The sequence below is a fragment of the Aplidium turbinatum genome, chromosome 8 (assembly GCF_918807975.1).
Source record: "Aplidium turbinatum chromosome 8, kaAplTurb1.1, whole genome shotgun sequence".
NCBI lineage: Eukaryota > Metazoa > Chordata > Ascidiacea > Aplousobranchia > Polyclinidae > Aplidium > Aplidium turbinatum.
This window is the reverse complement of record NC_137479.1, coordinates 33,138,230-33,158,980: the sequence shown is the minus strand read 5'-3', so window position 1 is coordinate 33,158,980 and position 20,751 is coordinate 33,138,230. Positions and strand designations below refer to the sequence as shown.

The 20,751-nt window shown below is 39.3% G+C and overlaps 1 protein-coding gene across 4 annotated transcripts in view; it reads left to right on the top strand.

Annotated features, from left to right (window-relative positions):
* The window catches only part of LOC145775386 (rabphilin-3A-like), a 74,850-nt gene that overhangs the window by 999 nt on the left and 53,100 nt on the right, over positions 1–20,751 (top strand). For 3 of the 4 annotated variants that reach the window (XM_082586677.1, XM_082586676.1, XM_082586679.1), the window contains exon 1: positions 12,824–13,007. The exons of the other annotated variant lie outside the window; for it this stretch is intronic. In XM_082586677.1, coding sequence (XP_082442803.1) covers positions 12,931–13,007 — 77 coding nt within the window. In that variant the 5' untranslated portion in view covers positions 12,824–12,930. Of the gene's footprint in view, positions 1–12,823; positions 13,008–20,751 lie in introns of those variants that run through there. 4 annotated transcript variants of the gene reach the window in all.

Sequence of the window (20,751 nt, the reverse complement as noted above, 5' to 3'; positions counted from 1 at the left end):
AAGTAATTCTGTGCCAAAAACGGAGTGCCACGTACTTGATGGCGGTTCACTCCTTCACCGCATACCATGGCAGCGTGGACAAAGCTATGGTGAAATAGCACAGTCATATGTTGATTTTACCATCCAGCAATATGGATCCGGTACGACCATTGTGTTTGACGGCTATGGAGAAGGGCCGACCATTAAAGACAACATGCATCAAAGAAGAGGACGTAATCTTCATCACGTTGTCAACTTTACAGCTGAGACTATGTTCACAGGCAAGAAGGAGGAGTTCCTTTCACAAGATGCCAATAAACAAAATTTGATTTGGATGATAAGTGGTAAACTTCGGGAAAAAATTGCACCGTGGTAAATGCATCTGGGGATGCTGATGTAGAAATTGTGAAGGCCGCAGTGGAGACATCTCTTCTCCAGACAACAACGCTGATTAGAGAAGATACCGATCTCCTTGTGTTAATTGTTTACTATGCACAAGAAGATAGTGAGGGCCTTTATTTCAGGTCAGACAAGTAGGCTACAAAGCTGATGGCAGTACCAAAGTATACAACATCAACCGTTTGAAAAAAATCTTTGGACATGACATGTGTTTTGAGTTGATATTTATCCATGCCATGACTGGTTGTGACACTAAGTCTGGGATATTCGGTGTTGGCAAGAAAACTGCTTTTCGGAAACTTGTGCATGGAGATCCTGTTCTTCGGTCTTGTGCTAAAGCATTCACTGCCCCAAACCAGACCACAGAGATAATCGATGACCTTGGGTGCCAAGTAATGGCTGTCTTCTTTGATGGCAAGAGCACAGATTCCCTTGCGACAATGCGATACAACACCTTCAGCAAGAAAGTTGTCTCTGCTTCATCATTTGTAACGCCCGAGAGTCTGCCACCAACTGAATCTGCTACCCAATTTCACTGTCGTCGAGTTCACTACCAGATAATGGTCTGGATGGGAAAAGCAGAGAGTATGGATGTCATGACTTGGGGGTAGAACCTGCAAAAGAATCGGCTCATCCTACTTATGTCAAAAATGAAGGCTGCTCCAGACAGTCTCTTGAAGGTCATTCATTGCAACTGCTCCACTGCCTGTAAGACACTCCGCTGCTCCTGTAGAGGATACGGACTACCATGTACCGCTGCATGTGGACCATGCCAACTGCAAGAATGTGACAATTCACATAACAAGTTTCTTCTAGACGAGTCGGAAGATGATGAATAGAGACAGCCGTAGGCAATAAGACAACAAACGGGCTGATCACCCTGGTTTACGATTTACCTTTGTAGCCTACTGTTGTAATTCCAATGATTTTCTGAATGTGTCTGTGTCCAGACTTTAATGGTACGCCATTCTTTAGAACAGATTAATCCCCTGTATTCATCTACTGTAGGAGGCCAAGTATGAGCCTCCTGTTGGTTGCAGTTTTTCTTAGATGCCTGTATTGATAGTACCTGTTATGCCGCATGTAATATGCTGTTATGATAATTCCATCTTATTAGGGGAGATTGGGGATACTACGGACGGATTTTCGAGTGTTTTGTTTTCGAAAATATGTTTTATTTTAAAGTGTACTGGAAACCGTTTTGCACCAATACATATGGAATTTATTCAGATGAAAAGTGAGGAGTTAATTGTCTCTGAAAATTTTACCACTATTCGGCTTATCAAGCTGCCAAAAGTATAGAAACTGAAATGTTGGAAAACCACTTTTCTCAAGCTCGTGTTACATAATGGAAGTCAAGATGATTTTGTTTGCGGTTTATCTCAAGCCTCAAGTGAATTTGCTAATATCGTGCTCTGCTCTGTCTGATGTTGGCCTATTGCTGCGTCCGAAATGTCCCCGGGCTCTCCCAGGTCGTATATTATATACAAATCATACGTATCTCAGTAGATAATCAGCCTATCGAAAGTTAACCTATTTAATTCGATTCATTGACCCCGAAAACCTAGGGATAGACCCCTAAACCGCCTTTCTAGCTTGAATAGCAATTGAGATATAGGCAATGTAACATCCCGGCGGCCATCTTGGACGCCATCTTGAAAATGACCCCTTTCTGGAGGTCCGATTTTGGTAGACTTTTAGTATGTTATTTAGTAGGCCCATAGGTAACAGAATCCGTTGAAAAACCTTTTGTATCAATTTTTTTGGGGTTCAACCTTATATTGACTCGTCTAGATGTGAATACTACGAATAAGAGAGTTTTGGAAATTTTAAGCGACGTCAGTAGACCAGGAAACCTTAAAAATAACTGACAAGTATGAATAAGAATAAACCATAAATTTATTCGTAAAAAACATTTAAGGAAGTACGTAAAACGGTACAGTTTACTTAAAATTCAGTGAGATAGGTGTGCCTGCATTTTGGAAGCCAGCTCCTTTGTGTCAATGTCAACTGAGGTTAAGGCTAAACGAAGGCAGGCTTCGAGAGATGTTTGTTAAAGTAGATTCCTCTCTTTGGATTTAATCGACTTCATTGCGGAAAATGCTGCTTCACAAAGGTAGGTAGCCTACTGCCAAACATTGACAGCAAGTGCAATCCAAAACGGCGTAAATTAGGATAATGCTCTTCAGAAAGAAGAGGCCAAAATTGAGTGATTGGCAGTGTAGCTTTGCTTAATAAAAACTGGTCACTTTGCAAGTCACACAATTCAAGCTGCAAATCGTCATCGGCTTCTGATATAGTTATAGTCAGCGGAGCATTGAATAGGCTACATTGAAGTTTTTTGGATTTAGCCATCAAAAGTGATACATCATAAGAAGCAATGGTTGTAGAAGACGAAGGCTTCACTAATTGAAACATGTTTTCTTGACGCTTACGCAGGTTTGATTTGAGATCATTGAGTAGGGCTCGCCGCGCCTCACCAGTGTATTTATCATAGCCAGTGACATGAAGAGTGCTGTAGTGTCGTTGTACATTGTACTCTTTCATAACAGATATCATTTCATTACAAATTAAACATAAAACTTATATGCGGATTTTTATAAATTTACCATTTTAAGGTTGTTTTTCTAGGGTCGGCTTCTATGCGAGGATATACGGTAATTTTTAAAAGTTTTCTAGAAGAGGCGGCGGGCCGCATGCGGCCCGCGGGCCAGGCTTTGGACAACCCTGGTCTAAAGTATTTGGGTGCTCTTCGGTAGGGCCGTTGTCAACACTCGTACTTTGACCAACACTCATACCGCTGGGGTTAGTTGTTTCATTCAGAGCAGGTTCTTCTTCCATTCTCGGAGCGATGTCACGTAAAGAAACAGTTGTTTCCCGTCCACTTGGCAAACGGACTACGGCATAATTCGGTGTAGTGTGCACCACATCAACCTCGTCTACTAACGGGTCGTATTTGCTGTTTCGGACATGACGTTTCAGATAAGCAGATCCTGGACTACTCAACCATGTAGGCACAGACGTTCCAAACGAAGATTTACGTTTGTAATTGAATAAACGTTCGTGTGGGGTTTGATTGGTCGCAGCACAAAGAAGTGATCGGATTGATTGAAGAGCATCAGGAAGCACTAACTCCCACTGACGAGTATCCAATTTTCGAGACTTTAAAGCTAACTTGATTGCAGACCAAACAATTCCATTGTAACGCTCGCACTGACCATTACCGGGTGCGTTATACACAGACGTGCGGCTACTTGCAATACCACGCCGCTGAAGATAAGAAGACAGTTCACGAGACATAAATGCAGTACCTCTATCAGTATGAATATAACTTGGCATACCAAATAACGAAAACAATTGATTCAAACAAGTTATCACAGTTTTTGAGTCAATATTCGAACAGGGGAAGGCAAAGGGAAAACGTGAAAATTCGTCTACTATCATTAGTATATAATGATTTTTACTGGATGACGGCAACGGACCTTTGAAGTCCAAACTAAGCCTTTTAAATGGCTGGGTCGCTTTTACTAGTTCCGCATTAGGCGGCTTGTAAAATTTAGGTTTGATTTCACAACATATCTTACAACGTTCTACTGGTGCAAATTAAGCTAAACTATCACAAGATATATCACTTAATTTGCACCAGTAGAACATCTCATATCATTTAATTTAATGCCTGGTGAACAGCCTAACAGTAACCTGGTGAACAGCCTGGTGAACAGTATAAACAGCCAGTTTATACTGGTCCGCAAAGACGTTAAACTAGCGCAATGAAGTTCCACGTCGATATTGTTAACGCAAGTTTCTCCACGTGTTAATTTTATTCGTAGGCCTTTATCCATTGTTCGTTCAACCGTTTCGCCACTGTCCAAATTGTTTGCTCCACGTTGGCATAGTGATTGACGTTGTTTTGCAATGCCATCGCCGTCAACGTGGAACCTTTTTCGCTATAAATACCAGTTCATTTGTAGTGTTGTTCATTCGCAATTCAAAAGTTGTACTGAAGAGAGCTAAATGCTCGAAATCCGGATATACAACAAATTCATGCTGTGTATGAATTGGAATTAAAAGCGAATTGAAGTTCATCTGGTCCTTTGTCTCCATTCATAGAATTTGAGCATACAATTTAAATGCACAGTACCGTAGTTGTAGGGGTATATGAAGTCTAACCCCTTCTGGAGTCTTCCAATTTCGGCTATTGAAAGTTCCACAAAACTTGCTTGGATTCGTCCAGTTGAATCTTCAAGCACAGATCGATAGTCTTTAATTTTCTTTCTTGCCACGAACCAGCAAAGAGACGTCTTTAATTTTTAGCTTGAAGTTCTTCGATCCCAACTGACAATAACACGTCTTTGATTTTTCTTTTGTGCTTAAAGTTTTTCTATACCAACACTAGCCAGAGGATCGTCTTTTATTTTTTATGGTCACAGCGGTAAACCATAATATCTTTGTGGGAAAGTTGTAACATAAAGTTCCCGGATCCGTTCGTCTGTATGCGATGACACCGATAAAATACTCTTCTGGAACGTCTTTCGAGAATTGTATTTCAGCAAAAAATAGCCAACAGGCTGTCGAAGAAGGCGGGGCAACACCGTACCACTAAAAACTTGCCACCACGATACAAATTACTTAGATAAAAGACGGAAACTTCGTCTAGTTGGTAAGCACCAAGCAAACAGTTAAATATTCGACCAACTTTTCAAAACGACAATGCTAAAATGACGAATTGATTGCAATATTTCAACTGCACGTAACCAGCTTATGTGACGTAACAGTGATAAGCATTATGAAGCAATTTTAACAAGTGTTCAAACGGTTGTGCAATGTTATGCTACAGGTGCAATGCTTTAATTCACAGGTCTTACGAAGTATGTTACAACCTCTGGACATTTTCTAGCAATTTCTATGACGTAAGACGCCAGCTAGGTTAAGTAGACCATAACGGTTTTATGTGACATTTCATTTGGTGAACAATTGTCCGGAACAGACAACTAGAATTACGGTATATATCTAGTTGTCCAAGTCTGGCATACTGTCGTATTCATGTGTAGGCCTATATATTTTGGTGCTCTTTCACAATTCGCCCTGTCGGTCAAGTGAACTGAATGAAGACGTCATCATACGTCACACACGTTGGAATGGACTATTATAAAGAAGGAAGTACGGTGTGGAAATGCACTGAAAAGCACCTGAAGGAAATTGTCTCCCATTTATTCATTTGTTGTTCAATTTCAACAAATTTGCTATCGTTGGAAAGCACAAGCATAGATCTAACCAACTAAGTTAATGCCAAGTCCCAAAATACCTCTAGCTCCATCTGATGGCCCCCTAAATTTGACAAAATTCAAACCATTATCAAAAGTTTATTTGCAATGATAAAACATTAAACGACATCCAATTGAAAGAACATGTTACTTTGTATTGAAGTACAGTAGAATTCGCCTATAACGGCTTCGTTTATAACGTCAATTTGCCTATTACGTCACATTTCGCTCGGTCCCGGCAGAATTCCTATCTTTTACGTACATTGTAGTTCGGCTACAACAGCATCGCCTATAACGTCAATTCGCATGTAACAGCACCCTTTATTGGTTCCCAGACGTCTTTTGTTCGTTTATAACGTCACTTTAAGCCATCACCTTTACCACAAACGGTCAGTCTTTTAATCCAGTTAGCGCTGCTGCTTGCAAAATGTCTTTCCTTTATTTTGCTACGTCGTTCGCAACAGGGACTTTAATTAACTGAATTAACTTTTTTTCCGCGTGAAAAACTATCACGTGTAAAAAGCAGCTCTACAGCTGACCTTTAAACAATTCAAAGCAACAGTTGTACGTGCAGAACTGTATAAGTACTGTATATGCAGTGCAGTACTGCACAAATTTCATGTGCCTGTGGGTTATTTTTTTAAGCAATTTCTTTGTTTACTGTATTTTCTGCGTGACTTTTGTCAGTTTTGTGGCACACAGTAAACCTGATTGGATTATACACCTCTTTGTTTAATCAAAAAACAGTTTTGTAATAGTTTGCGGTAGTTCGTCTATAACGTAAGTTTTTGCAATCCCCTAGAGGTGCCGTTATAGGCAAATTCTACTGTACTAACTTTCATGTTTATATCTTATTCAAAATGCGAGCAATCGTTGTTCGAAAACAGCCCCCCAAGAAAGCTTTTGCCCAATGCATTTCAATGGCGAATCGATCTTCTTTCAGGATTCGCCCTGCGTGATCGTGATAATTAATTGTCTCCCATTTTTTATTAATTTCTTGTTTAATTTCGACAGATTTGCTTTCGTTGGAAAGCACAAGCATAGATCTAACCAACTAAGTTAATACCAAGTCCCAAAATACTACTAGCTCCATCTGGTGGCCATCTAAACTTGACCAAATTCAAACCATTATCAAAAGTTTATTTGCAATGATAAAACCATTAAACGACAGCCAATTAAAAGAACATGTTCCTGTGTATTGAAGTACTAACTTTCATGTTTATATCTTATTTAATATGCGAGCAATCGTTGTTCGAAGACAGCCACCCAACGAAGCTTTCGCTCAATGCATTTCAATAGCGAATCGATCGTCTTTCAGGATTCGCCCTGGGCGTCTATAAAAATATTTTCCCGAAATATTTTTCGGAATTTTATTTTTGAATCGTGTTCAGAATTAAATTTCCTTTCCAGGGGTGCCAGTCTCGTGGTGCGGCAGACGAACGAAACGCAAGCACAATGGTTTAAAAATGGGGTAAATATCTTACGTATTTAAAAATAAATAGAGATTTCAACGTTTAAAAACGCCTTCAATTAAGCGTTTATAAAAATACTTTTCCGAAATATTTTTCGGAATTTTATTTTTGAATCGTGTCCAGAATTAAATTTCCTTTCCATGGGTGTCAGTCTCGTGGTGCGGCAGACGAAGGAAACGCGAGCAGAATGGTTTAAAAATGGGGTAAATGTCTTACGTATTTAAAAATAAATAGAGATTTCAACGTTTAAAAACGCCTTCAATTAAGTGTCTATAAAAATACTTTCCCGAAACATTTTTCGAAATTTTATTTTTGAATCGTGTTCAGAATTAAATTTACTTTCCAGGGGTGGCTATCCCGTGGTGCGGCAGACGAAGGAAACGCGAGCAGAATGGTTTGAAAATGGGGTAAATATCTTACGTATTTAAAAATAAATAGAGATTTTGACGTTTATAGACGCCTTCCATTAAGCGTCTATAAAAATATTTTTCCGAAATATTTTTCGGAATTTTATTTTTGAATCGTGTTCAGAATTAAATTTACTTTCCAAAGGTGGCAATCTCGTGGTGCGGCAGACGAAGGAAACGCGAGCAGAATGGTTTGAAAATGGGGTAATTATCTTATGTGTTTAAAAATAAATAGAGATTTTGACGTTTATAGACGCCTTCAATTAAGTGTCTAAAAAAATAATCCAGACTTCATAGCACCAGAACAGGCATCACTCGTACCGGAAGCAGATCGGCACCAGGATCGGCACCACTCGACCTTGTATCAGACCTCATAAAACCCCAACAGGCATCACTCGCACCGGAACCAGATATCACAGCACCAGAACAGGCACCACTCATCCTTGTAGCAGACCTCACAACACCAGGACTGGCACCACTCGTCCCTGTACCAGACCTCACAGCACCAGAACTGACACTAGTCACGCGCTGATCGCAAAGTGCACTACTGACCGAGCCCCATACAAGATAAGAAAGCTTTCTTTTACCAACATGTTTGTTTCCACGTTGAGGACTCTCCGCAGTGGGCACGTCGCGGAGGTGTAGGTAGAATTGCACCTTCGGTAACCACATCTGCATACGTTCTTCAATCTTCCTTGTAGTGACGGTGTCGGTGAGCCTGCATTTCGCTCGTGTTGATAAAAGATCAACTTATTTGCTCACTTTAAATGTGGAGTGCACTTTTCGTAAAAGAATAAAGAGATGGATAGGCCGAGGCTTTCAGTCGCAAATTGTTACTTACGGGGATTTCCAAGAGTTGAAAATAGAGACGCTGTCAATATTGGTCCCTCCAAGAATGTTCTCACGCCATCTTCCAAACGCCACATGTACTGCGCAAGACCAACATCCGACAAATGGATATCGTCATGCCAACAGGCATCGTCATCATCGGATTCCATTGATGGGTAATAAAAACGAGATAAATTGCGAGATAGCCTACATGATCTAAGATGGAGTTGGCAATGGGAACTCGCAAAGAAGAGTCACCCCATTGCGGTAAAATGCTGCAAACTATCACCTGCACAAACAAGTTTAGATTTAATTTGCTACGTAATCATTCAAAGTAATTCGGGAAGTGATAAGATACATATTTGCGTATTTGTAGGCCTACTCTGATAATTTCAAAGCAAAAAACTTGGCGTTTCATTGCTTATAACCCTCGATGAGTGGGAGGAAGCTGACTATGATGAACAAGAACGTTTATGTTTTAAACAAACGTGTAGTGTTTCGTGCATCTACAGCAGGGGTGTCCAACCCGTGGCCGCGTTGACTCGTCCGTTCACCTTTTTTTGTAGTCACACTAGTTATCACCTTTACTCGTGGCCTGCGCAATCATTCATACTCAATCATAAACCGCATGTGGCCCTTTGGCCCTATCTACAGTGATGAAAAAAGCTGTTTTTATCCTAGAAAAATTAAATGCCCTACTTGCAATAATAGAACGCTTATAGTCTTAGACTAAATGTTAGTCAAGTATTAGGTATTGTATATTGCCTGAAAATATTAAGGAACGAATGTCCTTTGGACCCTTGACACAAATACCACTCCATCAAAAAGAATATTTCATCGGATCGAAAGGTTTGACGTTAGTTTTATAAAAAGCGATTCCAGTTAACCTACCTTTGCAAAAGGGTAGATGGTTTGAGCCGCTTTTACCAATTCCACAACATCTCGCTGGAAAGCGTCTTTGTCAAAGCTGCCATAGGAGAGGACATCGTTTGTACCTAACGCCAACATCACAACTGATACATTCCGGAATACATTTCCTTGCAGAATCTCTCTTGTTCCATCACACAATCTCCCACCAGGCAATGACATAGCCGATAGAACAAACGGGCTTGAAGCTGATGGACGAACGACCTGTTGTTGAAAAACATGCTTTGCTTTTGGAAGGTCTAAATAAGACGTAGCCTATCTATGGCAATACATCAATCACGTATTATCGAAAAAGCAGTGGCGCCGCCAGACCTTCAACAATGGGATAGGCAAAATATTGCGAGTACAAGACAGTAGCGTAGTCAGAAATTTTGAAAGGGAGGGTGTTGACGACCGACGGGCAGTGGCGCGGGAACTATTTTTCTCTAGGGGGGCCGAAGCTTCCGTAGTGTTGTCAGCTTCTGGAGGGCTTCGCCGCCCAGATCCCCCTTATGCAGGTGAGCTTTAAGAGCGGGTTGTAAGAATTCGGTCCCCTCCTGTGCAAAAACGACGCCAAATCACACACTTTGTTATTGCAACAAATGAAGAACGGTAACAACAAAGCAGCTGTTCAGGAAATCAATATGAAATACGCTTCCGAAGAGTGCTTTTCGCACAAGTGTTTTTTCTATAAACTGTGTCATGAGTTCTTTGACATCGACAGTGTTTTGGTGGACATAATCATGTTTTTATTTGCGCCCATTGCGATAACATACAGTACACTGCGATCACAGATGCGATACGACAGGAAGCAGCGAAGTGACATATAGTTTTCGAGTCAGCTGCTCCTCTTTAAGTGTCTTTCGCTGAGACACAGCCGCGTGTTCTGGAGCGGTGTCGAATCCACGTTCTTTCGAACGTCGCGCAGACGTTCTCTCCACTCGGCTACGCAGCCGACGAATGCCGACGACTACGCAGCCGGACATGCATCAACGCAAGATGAGTAAGTATTTTTTGTGTCACTGAGCTTCTCAACATGTTTTCAGGCGTTTACAGCAGAAAAAGAACGTTCTGATGATGCAGCTGAAATCGGGAGGCAAAGACAGAGCTCCACGAATTTCCACGTTTCTTTGAAAAGATCTAGTGCTTGGAGGTTTAGTTGCGATAGTATCTCAGCAACCTTTTTAACGGAGTTTGCGATTTTTCCACTTACAACATCGCTGAGCAAGGTAAGTTGCGTTTTTAGGAGATTATTCTGATGGCATTGGGTAAGCTGAACTCAGTATCAGACCTTTCGTTACCGTTTGCACAGCTCAGAAGGGCCTTCTCTCTGTTGGCTGCTGTAAGCAGATCCGCCTGGTTGAATCTTCGATCAAGCTTAGCTTGAACCAAATCAAGGGCTTCGATGTATTGCCGTTTCCACGCTCCTTCTCCCACAGACGACAAAGCATCCGATTCCTCTGTGTTTCGAAATCTTACTGGAGTTTTGCTCAATGCGGGATCTTTTGGCGTCTTTAGGTTATTAGCAGACGTAAAGACGTTCGCTGCTTCCATAGGCTTGTAAACGGATTCATATTTTCTGAGATTTTTGATCCGTTTGTGGAGAATGGTGATGGATTCTAAAGCTGTAGAAGCAGAATCTTCTTGTTTTGGAGCTATCTTGCGACGGTTTCGGCAGGCTGAAACACTTTACCGCTGCAGGTAATCGCAAAATAAGGTCGCATCGTGCGTGCTTGTTTTACCAAGCCGAATATCTTTGTACGTGCGTCTCCTCTCATTGCACTATTTTCTGTCATGTCTGTCACACATTGCAACAGGGTAGGGTAGCACTTAACAACACGAGCGAGGGCAGAAACACGAACGCACCAACGAGTAGGACACAAACCCAGCAAATTGCAGGCAACTTAATCGGAACCAAAAAGCGACATAAATAAGTATTTACGTTTAGACAATTCACGAATTACAACTGCAACTGTTCAAACGAAGTGGGCATCGGCAACAAGCCTCACCTCCTTTACAACGTTATGTACCTTAAATTGTCAGAAGTTTCTATGGAGGGCTGAAGCAACTATCGAAAATTCCAGGGGGGGCTGATTTAGCTCTAGGGGGGCTGCAGCCACTTGACCACCCTACTTCCCGCGCCCTTGCCGACGAACGAAGCCCGATGGCGTGTTCGCCGAAGGGGCACTATCATAAGCGTACTATAATTTTGACGCATAAAAAGATGATAACCTTAGCAAAATTCTGAAAATTATTCCGGGAGAGTATTTTTATAAATGCTTAATTGAAGGCGTGTCAAAACGTCAAAATCTCTATTTAGTTTTAAATTTAAGATATTTACCCCATTTTCAAACCATTATGCTCGCGTTTCCTTTGTCTGCCGCACCACGAGATTGCCACCCCTGGAAAGTAAATTTAATTCTGAACACAACTCAAAAATAAAATTCCGAAAAATATTTCGGGAAAATATTTTTATAGACGCTTAATCGAAGGCGTGTCAAAACGTCAAAATCTCTATTTATTTTTGAATACGTAAGATATTTGCCCCATTGTTAAACCATTCTGCTTGCGTTTCCTTCGTCTGCCGCACCACGGGATTGCCACCCCTGGTAAGTAAATTTAATTTTGAACACGATTCAAAAATAAAATTTCGAAAAATGTTTCGGGAAAATATTTTTATAAACGCTTAATCGAAGGCGTCTCTAAACGTCAAAATCTTTATTTTTAAATACGCAAGATATTTACCCCATTTTCAAACCATTCTGCTTGCGTTTCCTTCGTCTGCCGCACCACGGGATTGCCACCCCTGGAAAGTAAATTTAATTCTGAACACGATTCAAAAATAAAATTTCGAAAAATATTTCGGGAAAATATTTTTATAGACGTTTCTGTGATGCTTACTTTTCTTGCCAAATTACATACAGCAGTCTTAATATATGATTTTATGTTTTATTTTCGCAGTTGCACCTGCTTTATCTTTGACAATCCGACTTTTTTATTGAAATTTCTGTGTTCACTGTTCATTTTCCTATGGAAAAAATATAAGATTTGCTTTGATGTGGTAACGAGAAGTGATTTTGTCAGCTTCCGAGTGTTGCTACTTTCATCGCATTGTTTATCCATCGCGCAAATTTTTACGGATCATTTTTTTAGGCGGATCGCGCAGAATTATTCTGCCAGAATGACGGTGGTCAAACTCAGAATGACGGTGGTATATTTTTTTACAAGCTGTGCCTTTAGCTACGCTATATATTTACGCTATATAAAGTGTAATAATAGCCTCAATAGTGTTGCCAGATAAGGAATTCTGCCCTAATTTGAGAAAAGTTTAAAGCTGTTGAAAATAAAAACTTGTATTTTGGAAATTTTTTATAGTCCTGGGGAAAGATCAAAACCCTAATCTTATTCCTAACTTTAACCCTTACCTCAACCCTTCCTAACTCTAAACCTAACTCTGGCAACACCTGATTGTAACCATGGCATAAGTGTGGAAAAGGAAAAGTAGCCACTTCCTCTTGTACAATGTTGGAAATAATGGGCTCATTACTTTTTGGCAGCATATCGTTGAGCTAGGGTTAGGAACATTCTTTGTTGTATCACTTGAGCCTTATTTGTAATGTTATCTAAAATTACATGTGACAGTGTTTTGAGTATAAGGCAGAAGCTGTTGTTGGAATGTTGTCACATTCAGTTCATGGAGACAAATGGGTCTGCCCATCCGATCGTCATCTATTGCTTCGAGCCAAACTGAAGTAAGTTGTAACCAGTGATGGGCATTATCGGCGATAATTATCGGCGATAAATTTTTATCGCTTATCGTTATCGCTTAACTATTTTTTCAGTTATCGTTTATCGTTATCGCCAAAGGCAATATTTGATTATCGCCGATAATTAATCGCCGATAAATTTTAAGTGGAAAAGTGGAAAGACCATGAAAAGTAATATTTTTACTAGCCACCTAGTTAATGAAACTAAAATTAAAACCATTTCTTCTTCAGTGCCTGAAGTGTGTGTGCAAAGGTCGTTGTCATGGGAGGGGCACTCCCCCTGCAACAACGGCCCTGACAACACAACAATTTTTAGAGTTGCAAATTGCAATGCAATGAAATGCATGCAACAAGTCTCTTGTTGTTTTGCTGCAATCGGCAATCGCGAGTAAATTTTACAATTAAAATGTAAGCGCACAGGCGGTACAGATTCCTTTGAAGCGAAGCGACAGAAATTGGCAAGTGGTTTATGAAAGTGTCGCAATACGAGGCCGCATTTACATCGGAAACATGGTCTTTCGCGCCACCATCACTGAAACAAGTCATTGCAGAATATGATATTGCTTGAAGCATTTGACATGTAGACCGACATCACACTTTTTGCATCTTGTAGTAGTTTTTGCATGACAATAGGCGCATCGAGTTGCATGGTAAAATTATGCTAAATACAGTATAACCTTTCTCATTTACCTATGCTGCATAGCCGAGTGGTGAGAGCGCTGGAACGGCAATCGAAAGGGCAGGACACTGTCTTTCGCAGGACACTTAAAGGCATGCCTGAAAGTGGACATGAAGACTGGCTTCCTTGCCTTCTCGTCCACTTAATCTAAATCTTCAACCACCGGGCGTAAGCCTGGATACGACGACGATTTACCTATTTTTATTCCCACTAATAATACAGTGCCTATATTGTAATTCTTATCTCAACGACATAGCCAACGCTCAATCAAATATTTTTATTCCCACTAATAATACAGTGTCTTCTGTGTCTATACCTGTATTGTAATTCATATCTCAACAACTCAGCGTTCTGTTATTGCTTTAATGATGGTGATCACAAAGAAAACAGAAAATTTATCTGAAATTATCAGTAAATTACGATAATTATGTTATTGTTTTTGAACAAACACGAATAATTTGACAAGGTTGATGGATTTCACAGTATGCACATTTTTACTACCAACAACACTTAAGATTACTGATAAATTTTCAAGCATTTTGCGTTTTTTGAAACTTTTTCAATTATTGCTGACTTTGCTGTAAACAGCCCGTAGAAAGCAAAATACAAAGTTTGGAGTTTTTTATGGCATTTTCATTTGATTTAATTATTTTTCCTACTGCACGTAAGCGGCAGTGTAACTCAATTGATAAAAGCATCCAATTGGTATCTGAAGGTATAATTATAAGCACGGCGGTTACCTCAGTGGTTTGATTCTGGATCAAGAGGTTGAAGATTCGATACCTATTGCCGCTGTTGCGATTTTATTTATGCATAACTTACAAAAAGTTTTGTCCCTTTACAGTATATTATATTCAATTTTTTGTCATGTTGATGAAAACAGTTCGTGCTGCATGGGATGGGGCAGCGCTAATAAAGAAAAAAAGTTATCGTTATCGGACATTATCGGCGATAATTTATCGTTTATCGTTATCGCTTAACTTTTTTTTGATTTATCGTTTATCGTTATCGCTTTAGGCATATTTCGTTTATCGATTATCGTTATCGCTTAACTGAAAAATGAGTTATCGCGCCCAACACTGGTTGTAACCCAGGATTGAAAGCATGTGCCACTTTCAAAGCCAGATTGTTAAACAACCATTCAAGCAGAGGTGGGCAATAGCAGTGCTGGGCATTCTAGAATAGTTTTTATTCTATAATAATTTAGAATATTTTTGTCAAGGAAAATGATTTAAATGCCAAATAAAGTCAAAGATTGTTTGGTGCACAAATTATGTCCATTAAAAACATGAAATAAATGCTGTGCTGTGTTCATAGCTTTCAAATGTTTTCCTGTTAAACGTTGTCTCAAATTGATGGTGGTTAACTTTGCAGTGGAAACTTGCAATGTGTAAACTCACGCAATGCAGTCGCTGTTCCTGTACCTTGGCGATTAACAGCGTAAGATCCACTGACAAAATTTTATTTTGCTCTCATTGATATAATACAGTTGTTCAAACAAAGTGAAACCAATCAACAGACAACGCTTTTCTTATTGATTTACTGTCTACAAATGCAAATAATTTTGGCAAGCAAGAAAAATGCAGATAATTTTGATGTTAAACTGTTAATGAACCACATAATTATATTGCACCAATGACTATTGCACTGTTGGATTATTTCATTATCGTACCAATGACTGCCACAGCAGTGTTGACCAGACAGACCAAATACTATATGTTACATCACACTAATTATGTATTGACTTTAATAAATTAATTTAACAGTACTAGATTTTTTAGCTTATCAAGTATGACTAGTGACCACTAAAGTTGGCCACAATGATAGAGCATGTATGTCTATTGTTTATCATCATACTATGAATTTTTTTAAATCCATTAACTGTTTTGAAAGTTATGCCCCAACTACCTGAATTTTTTACCCCAGATTTGGGGTAAAAAAACACCTGTTAAACATAGCAGCTTTTTCTGCTTGTTCTCATAATATTGATTTCATATGTTTTACTTGTACCGTAGTGTAAACGATTGTCCACCAGAGGAAAGAAGCTTTGTGTCACTCATATGTCAAGGACTGTGAGAGATGCTGAACCCATAGTCAAAACCGACGGGATGGGCCATGATGATAATGTAAACAATTTTGCCCCCAATTTTTGTATGCACTTTTGATTAAACTACACATTGTGAAATCGCAAAGTCTCGTTTCTGTATTAAAAACAGCAGCAAGACAAAAACTTGTGTCTAGTATACTTGTGCACGCCATCCTGAATTTTAACTGCAGCGTGCAGCTCTAGTTTAAATGTGTGGGGCTGCGGGCGATTAAATTCCGCAGATCGTGAATCCCAAAAAATCATCAGCAGTTTGTGAATGAACATACAACCAAAAAACAACAGACAAGAAATCAAACGACAGTTTGTGTATGTATGTGTTATGCACAATCACTGCACCATCGATCAATGGATCAGTCTGTGCTCTCAATCTGCGCTATTGATCGACTAACCCGCAACACTAATCTTAACCTCGGACCCCCAATTTCAACTACATCAATTGATTGTACATAACACATGTCATGCATGCAGAAAATCAATTAATAACAGATAGGAAACCACTTTAAACCTTTGTTTATGTATCTTTTGGTGATATACTGCTTGGCAGTGCCAGTTGACGTAACACCAATACGAAGCCAAAACATTCCATAAAATGCACTGGTTTTTTACCCCAAATCAACAAATTTTATTGGGGTAAAAACAACACCTCAATATAATCTACACAAACATTTGGAGGCCCCAGTCTTTGTTGCATACTACCTATCACTAAAACTAAGCAAAAACCCTTAATAATAAATTCCTATGATCATCTAAAATGAGTAGATATTTACTCAACTTTTTTATTTTCTGTTTATGTGGTCTCTCTCTCTCTGGTGACTACTTTGAGTGTTTTTTGACTCCACTTGACTATAACGACTTTAACATATTTTTGGGCACAGTTGGCAGTTTTTAGTCATGCGAAGTCAGAAACAATCTATCCCTCACACCTTTGAACTAAATTGGGCCAATTTTTACGAATTTATAATAGTTTGGCAACAAAGGCTGGTAAAGTGTGAAATCTTTTGGGCTGATAAATGTTTTGATTTTGACAAGGCACTCAAAACCAATGGTGATTGATGAATGAGTCATCCTTGTCTGAAGCCTAATGTTGTGAATATTGGAACTGAGATGTGATTACAGGGGTCGATCTTAACTTTTTTTTTCACTAGTCCACCGGACTAGTTGCTCCCCGTTTTCACTAGCCCGCACGATTTTTCACTAGTCCGACCAGCTTACTGACTTTTCACTTGTCTGATGACGTATTAAGATAAGTGTTTTGGCTTAGACTGAAACTAACTAAAGGCTTTCAGATTTCAGTACGCACAAGAGAGCAACAATACGCGCAAAAACACCTTCTAGGTCACGGAGGCACACGAGCTCTTCAACTATGACAAGGTAGCAATCCAAAGAAGCCTCAATAGCAGGGATGGAGGAACCACGTGGGCCTAGGCCCACCTACTTTATTTTCTGGGTGGGCCTGGCCCACCCACTTTTGAAAGCCAATTTTATTTGAAAAGGTAGTTAAAACGGCAAATTAGAGAAGGAGTTCCAAAAAAAACTCTTCACTCATTTGATACACACTAGTTTGATTACACAGGCCAACTAAAAAATTTTGGCACAAAAGGTGAGAGTCATTTTAGAGTATTTCAGGGCCCCTGATTCCAAAAATGCACTTAGCTTTTTCGAAACTACCAGGAATTGAATTTCGAACCAAGATTACATTCTTCCGTAACAAGGATAAAATTTTAAGAAGCTACTTTATTGAAGAACACAACTTCGTATTCTGTAATTATATAAATGGCCTTCGTATCTTGATGGGTGTTGCTCAGTATAGTAAGCCTACCATAGTAAAGAATTGCGTTTGTTCATCGATGGCTTTGTTTTGCTTATTCGTCTACTTTGGTAAGCAAAACAATGTATGTATTTTATTTGTACTTAGTAGCTTAGTTAGTAAGTCTGATATTGTTGAAGTCAACAAATATATTAAGGCAAAGCACAAGTTATATATTCTACATCTTGTATCCTAAGGCTTGCTTCACGTCATATTTTGATTGTTACTAGGCCAGTAAACGTTAAATAGCCGTTTGTTTGGGTTGTAATCAACGTGATTGGTTTCAAATGGCGTTTATACAACTCATAAATGTGCCTGGGATTACTTTCAGTTTTGTCTATGTAATAAACAACACGATGTTAAATCTATAGGAGCTCAAAATTGCAAAAAAAAGTGTTTTTGCTGTAGGCTATCTTACAAACTAGAGCCAATTCGAAAAAAAACAAGTGCATTTTCGGAATCAGGGGCCTCGAAATACCCTAAAATGACTCTCACATGCCGTGCTTTAAAAAAAAAATTTTTTGTTTGCCTGTGTTATCTTTGATAGCTCAATGATGAAATCTAATTTTCAAACTTTTCTGTTGAGCCCACTGTTGATGGGCAGCACATCAGCACATGTGGGTGTGGTTGCGTGTGATTGGTGGAGTAATCTATAAATCAATCTAATTGTTCTCCAAGGTTAAAACAATGTTATCATTACATATTGTGCAGTGCATGCACGTAGGCCTACTGTGTATAATGCTGCAGATTATTTATCCCAGGTTGGTATTATAACTGTGTGTGTATATTGCCTTTTTATTTGTGTGTACATCGCCATTTTTGTACAGCACTATAGAGCAATTTAACAATTTTGTAATTTGTTTGGCTAAATCGGGCCCAAAAACGGAAATTTTTCGCTGGTTGGCATAAAAGGCAATCATGAAAACACAATGTATAAGCGATTTGAAGTATTAGGAATGCAGCATTGTTATGGGGGGTCTGGGGGGCGAAGCCCCCCAGAAGTTTGATTAACTTTGACTGCTACGCCTTTGGGCCCACCTACTTTTAAAATGGTTCCTCCATCCCTGCTCAATAGCGATAACTACCCAGCTAACACTAAGCGTTAGACACTTTGTAGTAATGTTGAATCAGCATTTGATCACGATATATCAACAAAAAAACGTTAATTTTGCTAACTGCTGCTTGCTGGGATGTTGACGTCTCCGTGCTGACCAGGGTTGCCAACCTGTCTTCACCAAAAAAAGCCAGACCTAGTCACAAAAAAAGCCAGCAAAAAAAACAGCTGAAAAAGCCAATTAGTATTCATTAAACATACACATATAAAAAGTGCACAACCAAATAGTGTCCCACCGAATTTTAACTTCAGCGACAACGCAGAAACATAGTTAATGAAAAGACAAGCAACTAGAAAAATTTCTAGTTTCGGCTTCAAAACGAAATTCGGTCGGACACTACAACCAAATATAAGGTAGAAATTACTGCTCGAATTGACGCAGACCGAATTTTTTCCTAAAAAAAATCGCGAAAGATAAAATTAAGCCAAAAAAAGCCAAAATTATGTTGGCTTTTTATTAATTTGACAAAAAATCGATGAAACATGAAAAAAAGCCAGAAAAAGCCTAATTTTTCTGGCTTTTTTTATTTATAAAAAATAAGCCAAGCGAGTTCAAAAACAGCCAGATTCTCAAAATCTGGCTTCAAAAAAGCCAAATTGGCAACTCTGTGCTGACTACTACCACGTCCACGCGTCGTGTCTAGCAAAAATGCGAGAAAAAAGTAGTCACGTGCTTAGTCGAACGACTTTGCCGCCTTCTTCGTTTGCAGTATTTCAGAGTGACGTCGCCGATCGCCATTTTGTAAGCCAAAACTTTTCACCGGCGAATGTTTTCACTAGCCAATCGGACTAGTACTGCAAAATTTCTACTAGTCCGCGCAAATTTTCACTAGCCATTGGCTAGCGGACTACTGCTAAGATCGAACCCTGGATTAAATATCAGCATCAACACGTACCGGTACAGTACTTCATTTGGCAGACTTTTTTTCCTCAAAAGTTTTTTGATTTTCATCAAAGCTATTCACTTCGTTGTTTTATTTCATGATTTAGAGGTGGATTGTGTAACATTACACCAGGTACACAGTTGCACCAGTTCGTTTCCCACACTAACTACAGTACTTCAGAATTTTTTAGAAAATGCCATTGATTAAGATTTTTTCAAATATTTTTTTTTTTACATTGCTGCTTGAGAAAGATCAGGTTACAATTTAAACGTTTGGTTTAAAATAAAAAACTCTTAAAGCAGATAGGATTAATACAGACGAAATCGGTTAATCAAATCACCTATTTGCCAGACGTTTTGATACGATTATACGATTGATTCGTTTAACCAATTTACTAAAAAAGAAGGTTTATTGTGAATGGGTGTAATTGTTGGAAAGATGTCTGTGCTGACTAGGCTGCAACACACATTACAACTGATGCTTCCTACAACTGTTTACGATTCTGGTTAAACTTTAAAGAGTTTACTAGTTCTGTGTTACATAACACTATGCTGTATGTTCCAGCCAGCAAAACTGGTCCTTTTTACATTGATTTATCATCTGCAGCTGTTGAAACAATGTAAAAAAGACCAGCTTTGCTGACTTGGCTGAGCAGGTATGATCAAAGCATTTTTCTGCAAACTGCGGCAATCGGACTTCTTTTAATCTCACCGATCTCTGTGACGTCACAACGCGAACTTTGACGTTGACGGTTTTGATTCAAGCGTGCTATTTTTCAGCTCGTGCCAGCTGTGTAGTTTTGAGTACGGAACATGGCTTACGAAAAGTGTGGTATGGTAGAAAAACACGGCTCACTCACATTGTTTTGAAATCGCAAAGAATTTTTTTTCAAGTTTTTTGCGCTGTCTGGTAAAATAATTAATTTGCAATGTTCTTCAACTGAACCAAACTGCACAAATGAAATTATGCACTGCATTTCACAACAGTAGGCTACGGTACTTTTTTTCAGCAATTTAAAAAAAATTCTCCAAAGTTTTCGGGTAAAAATTTTGGACATGCTTTCCAACACTTCCCTCTTAAGCCGAAATAATTTGTCCATGTCCATTTCTTGGAAGGTCAGTCGCCGACGGATGACATC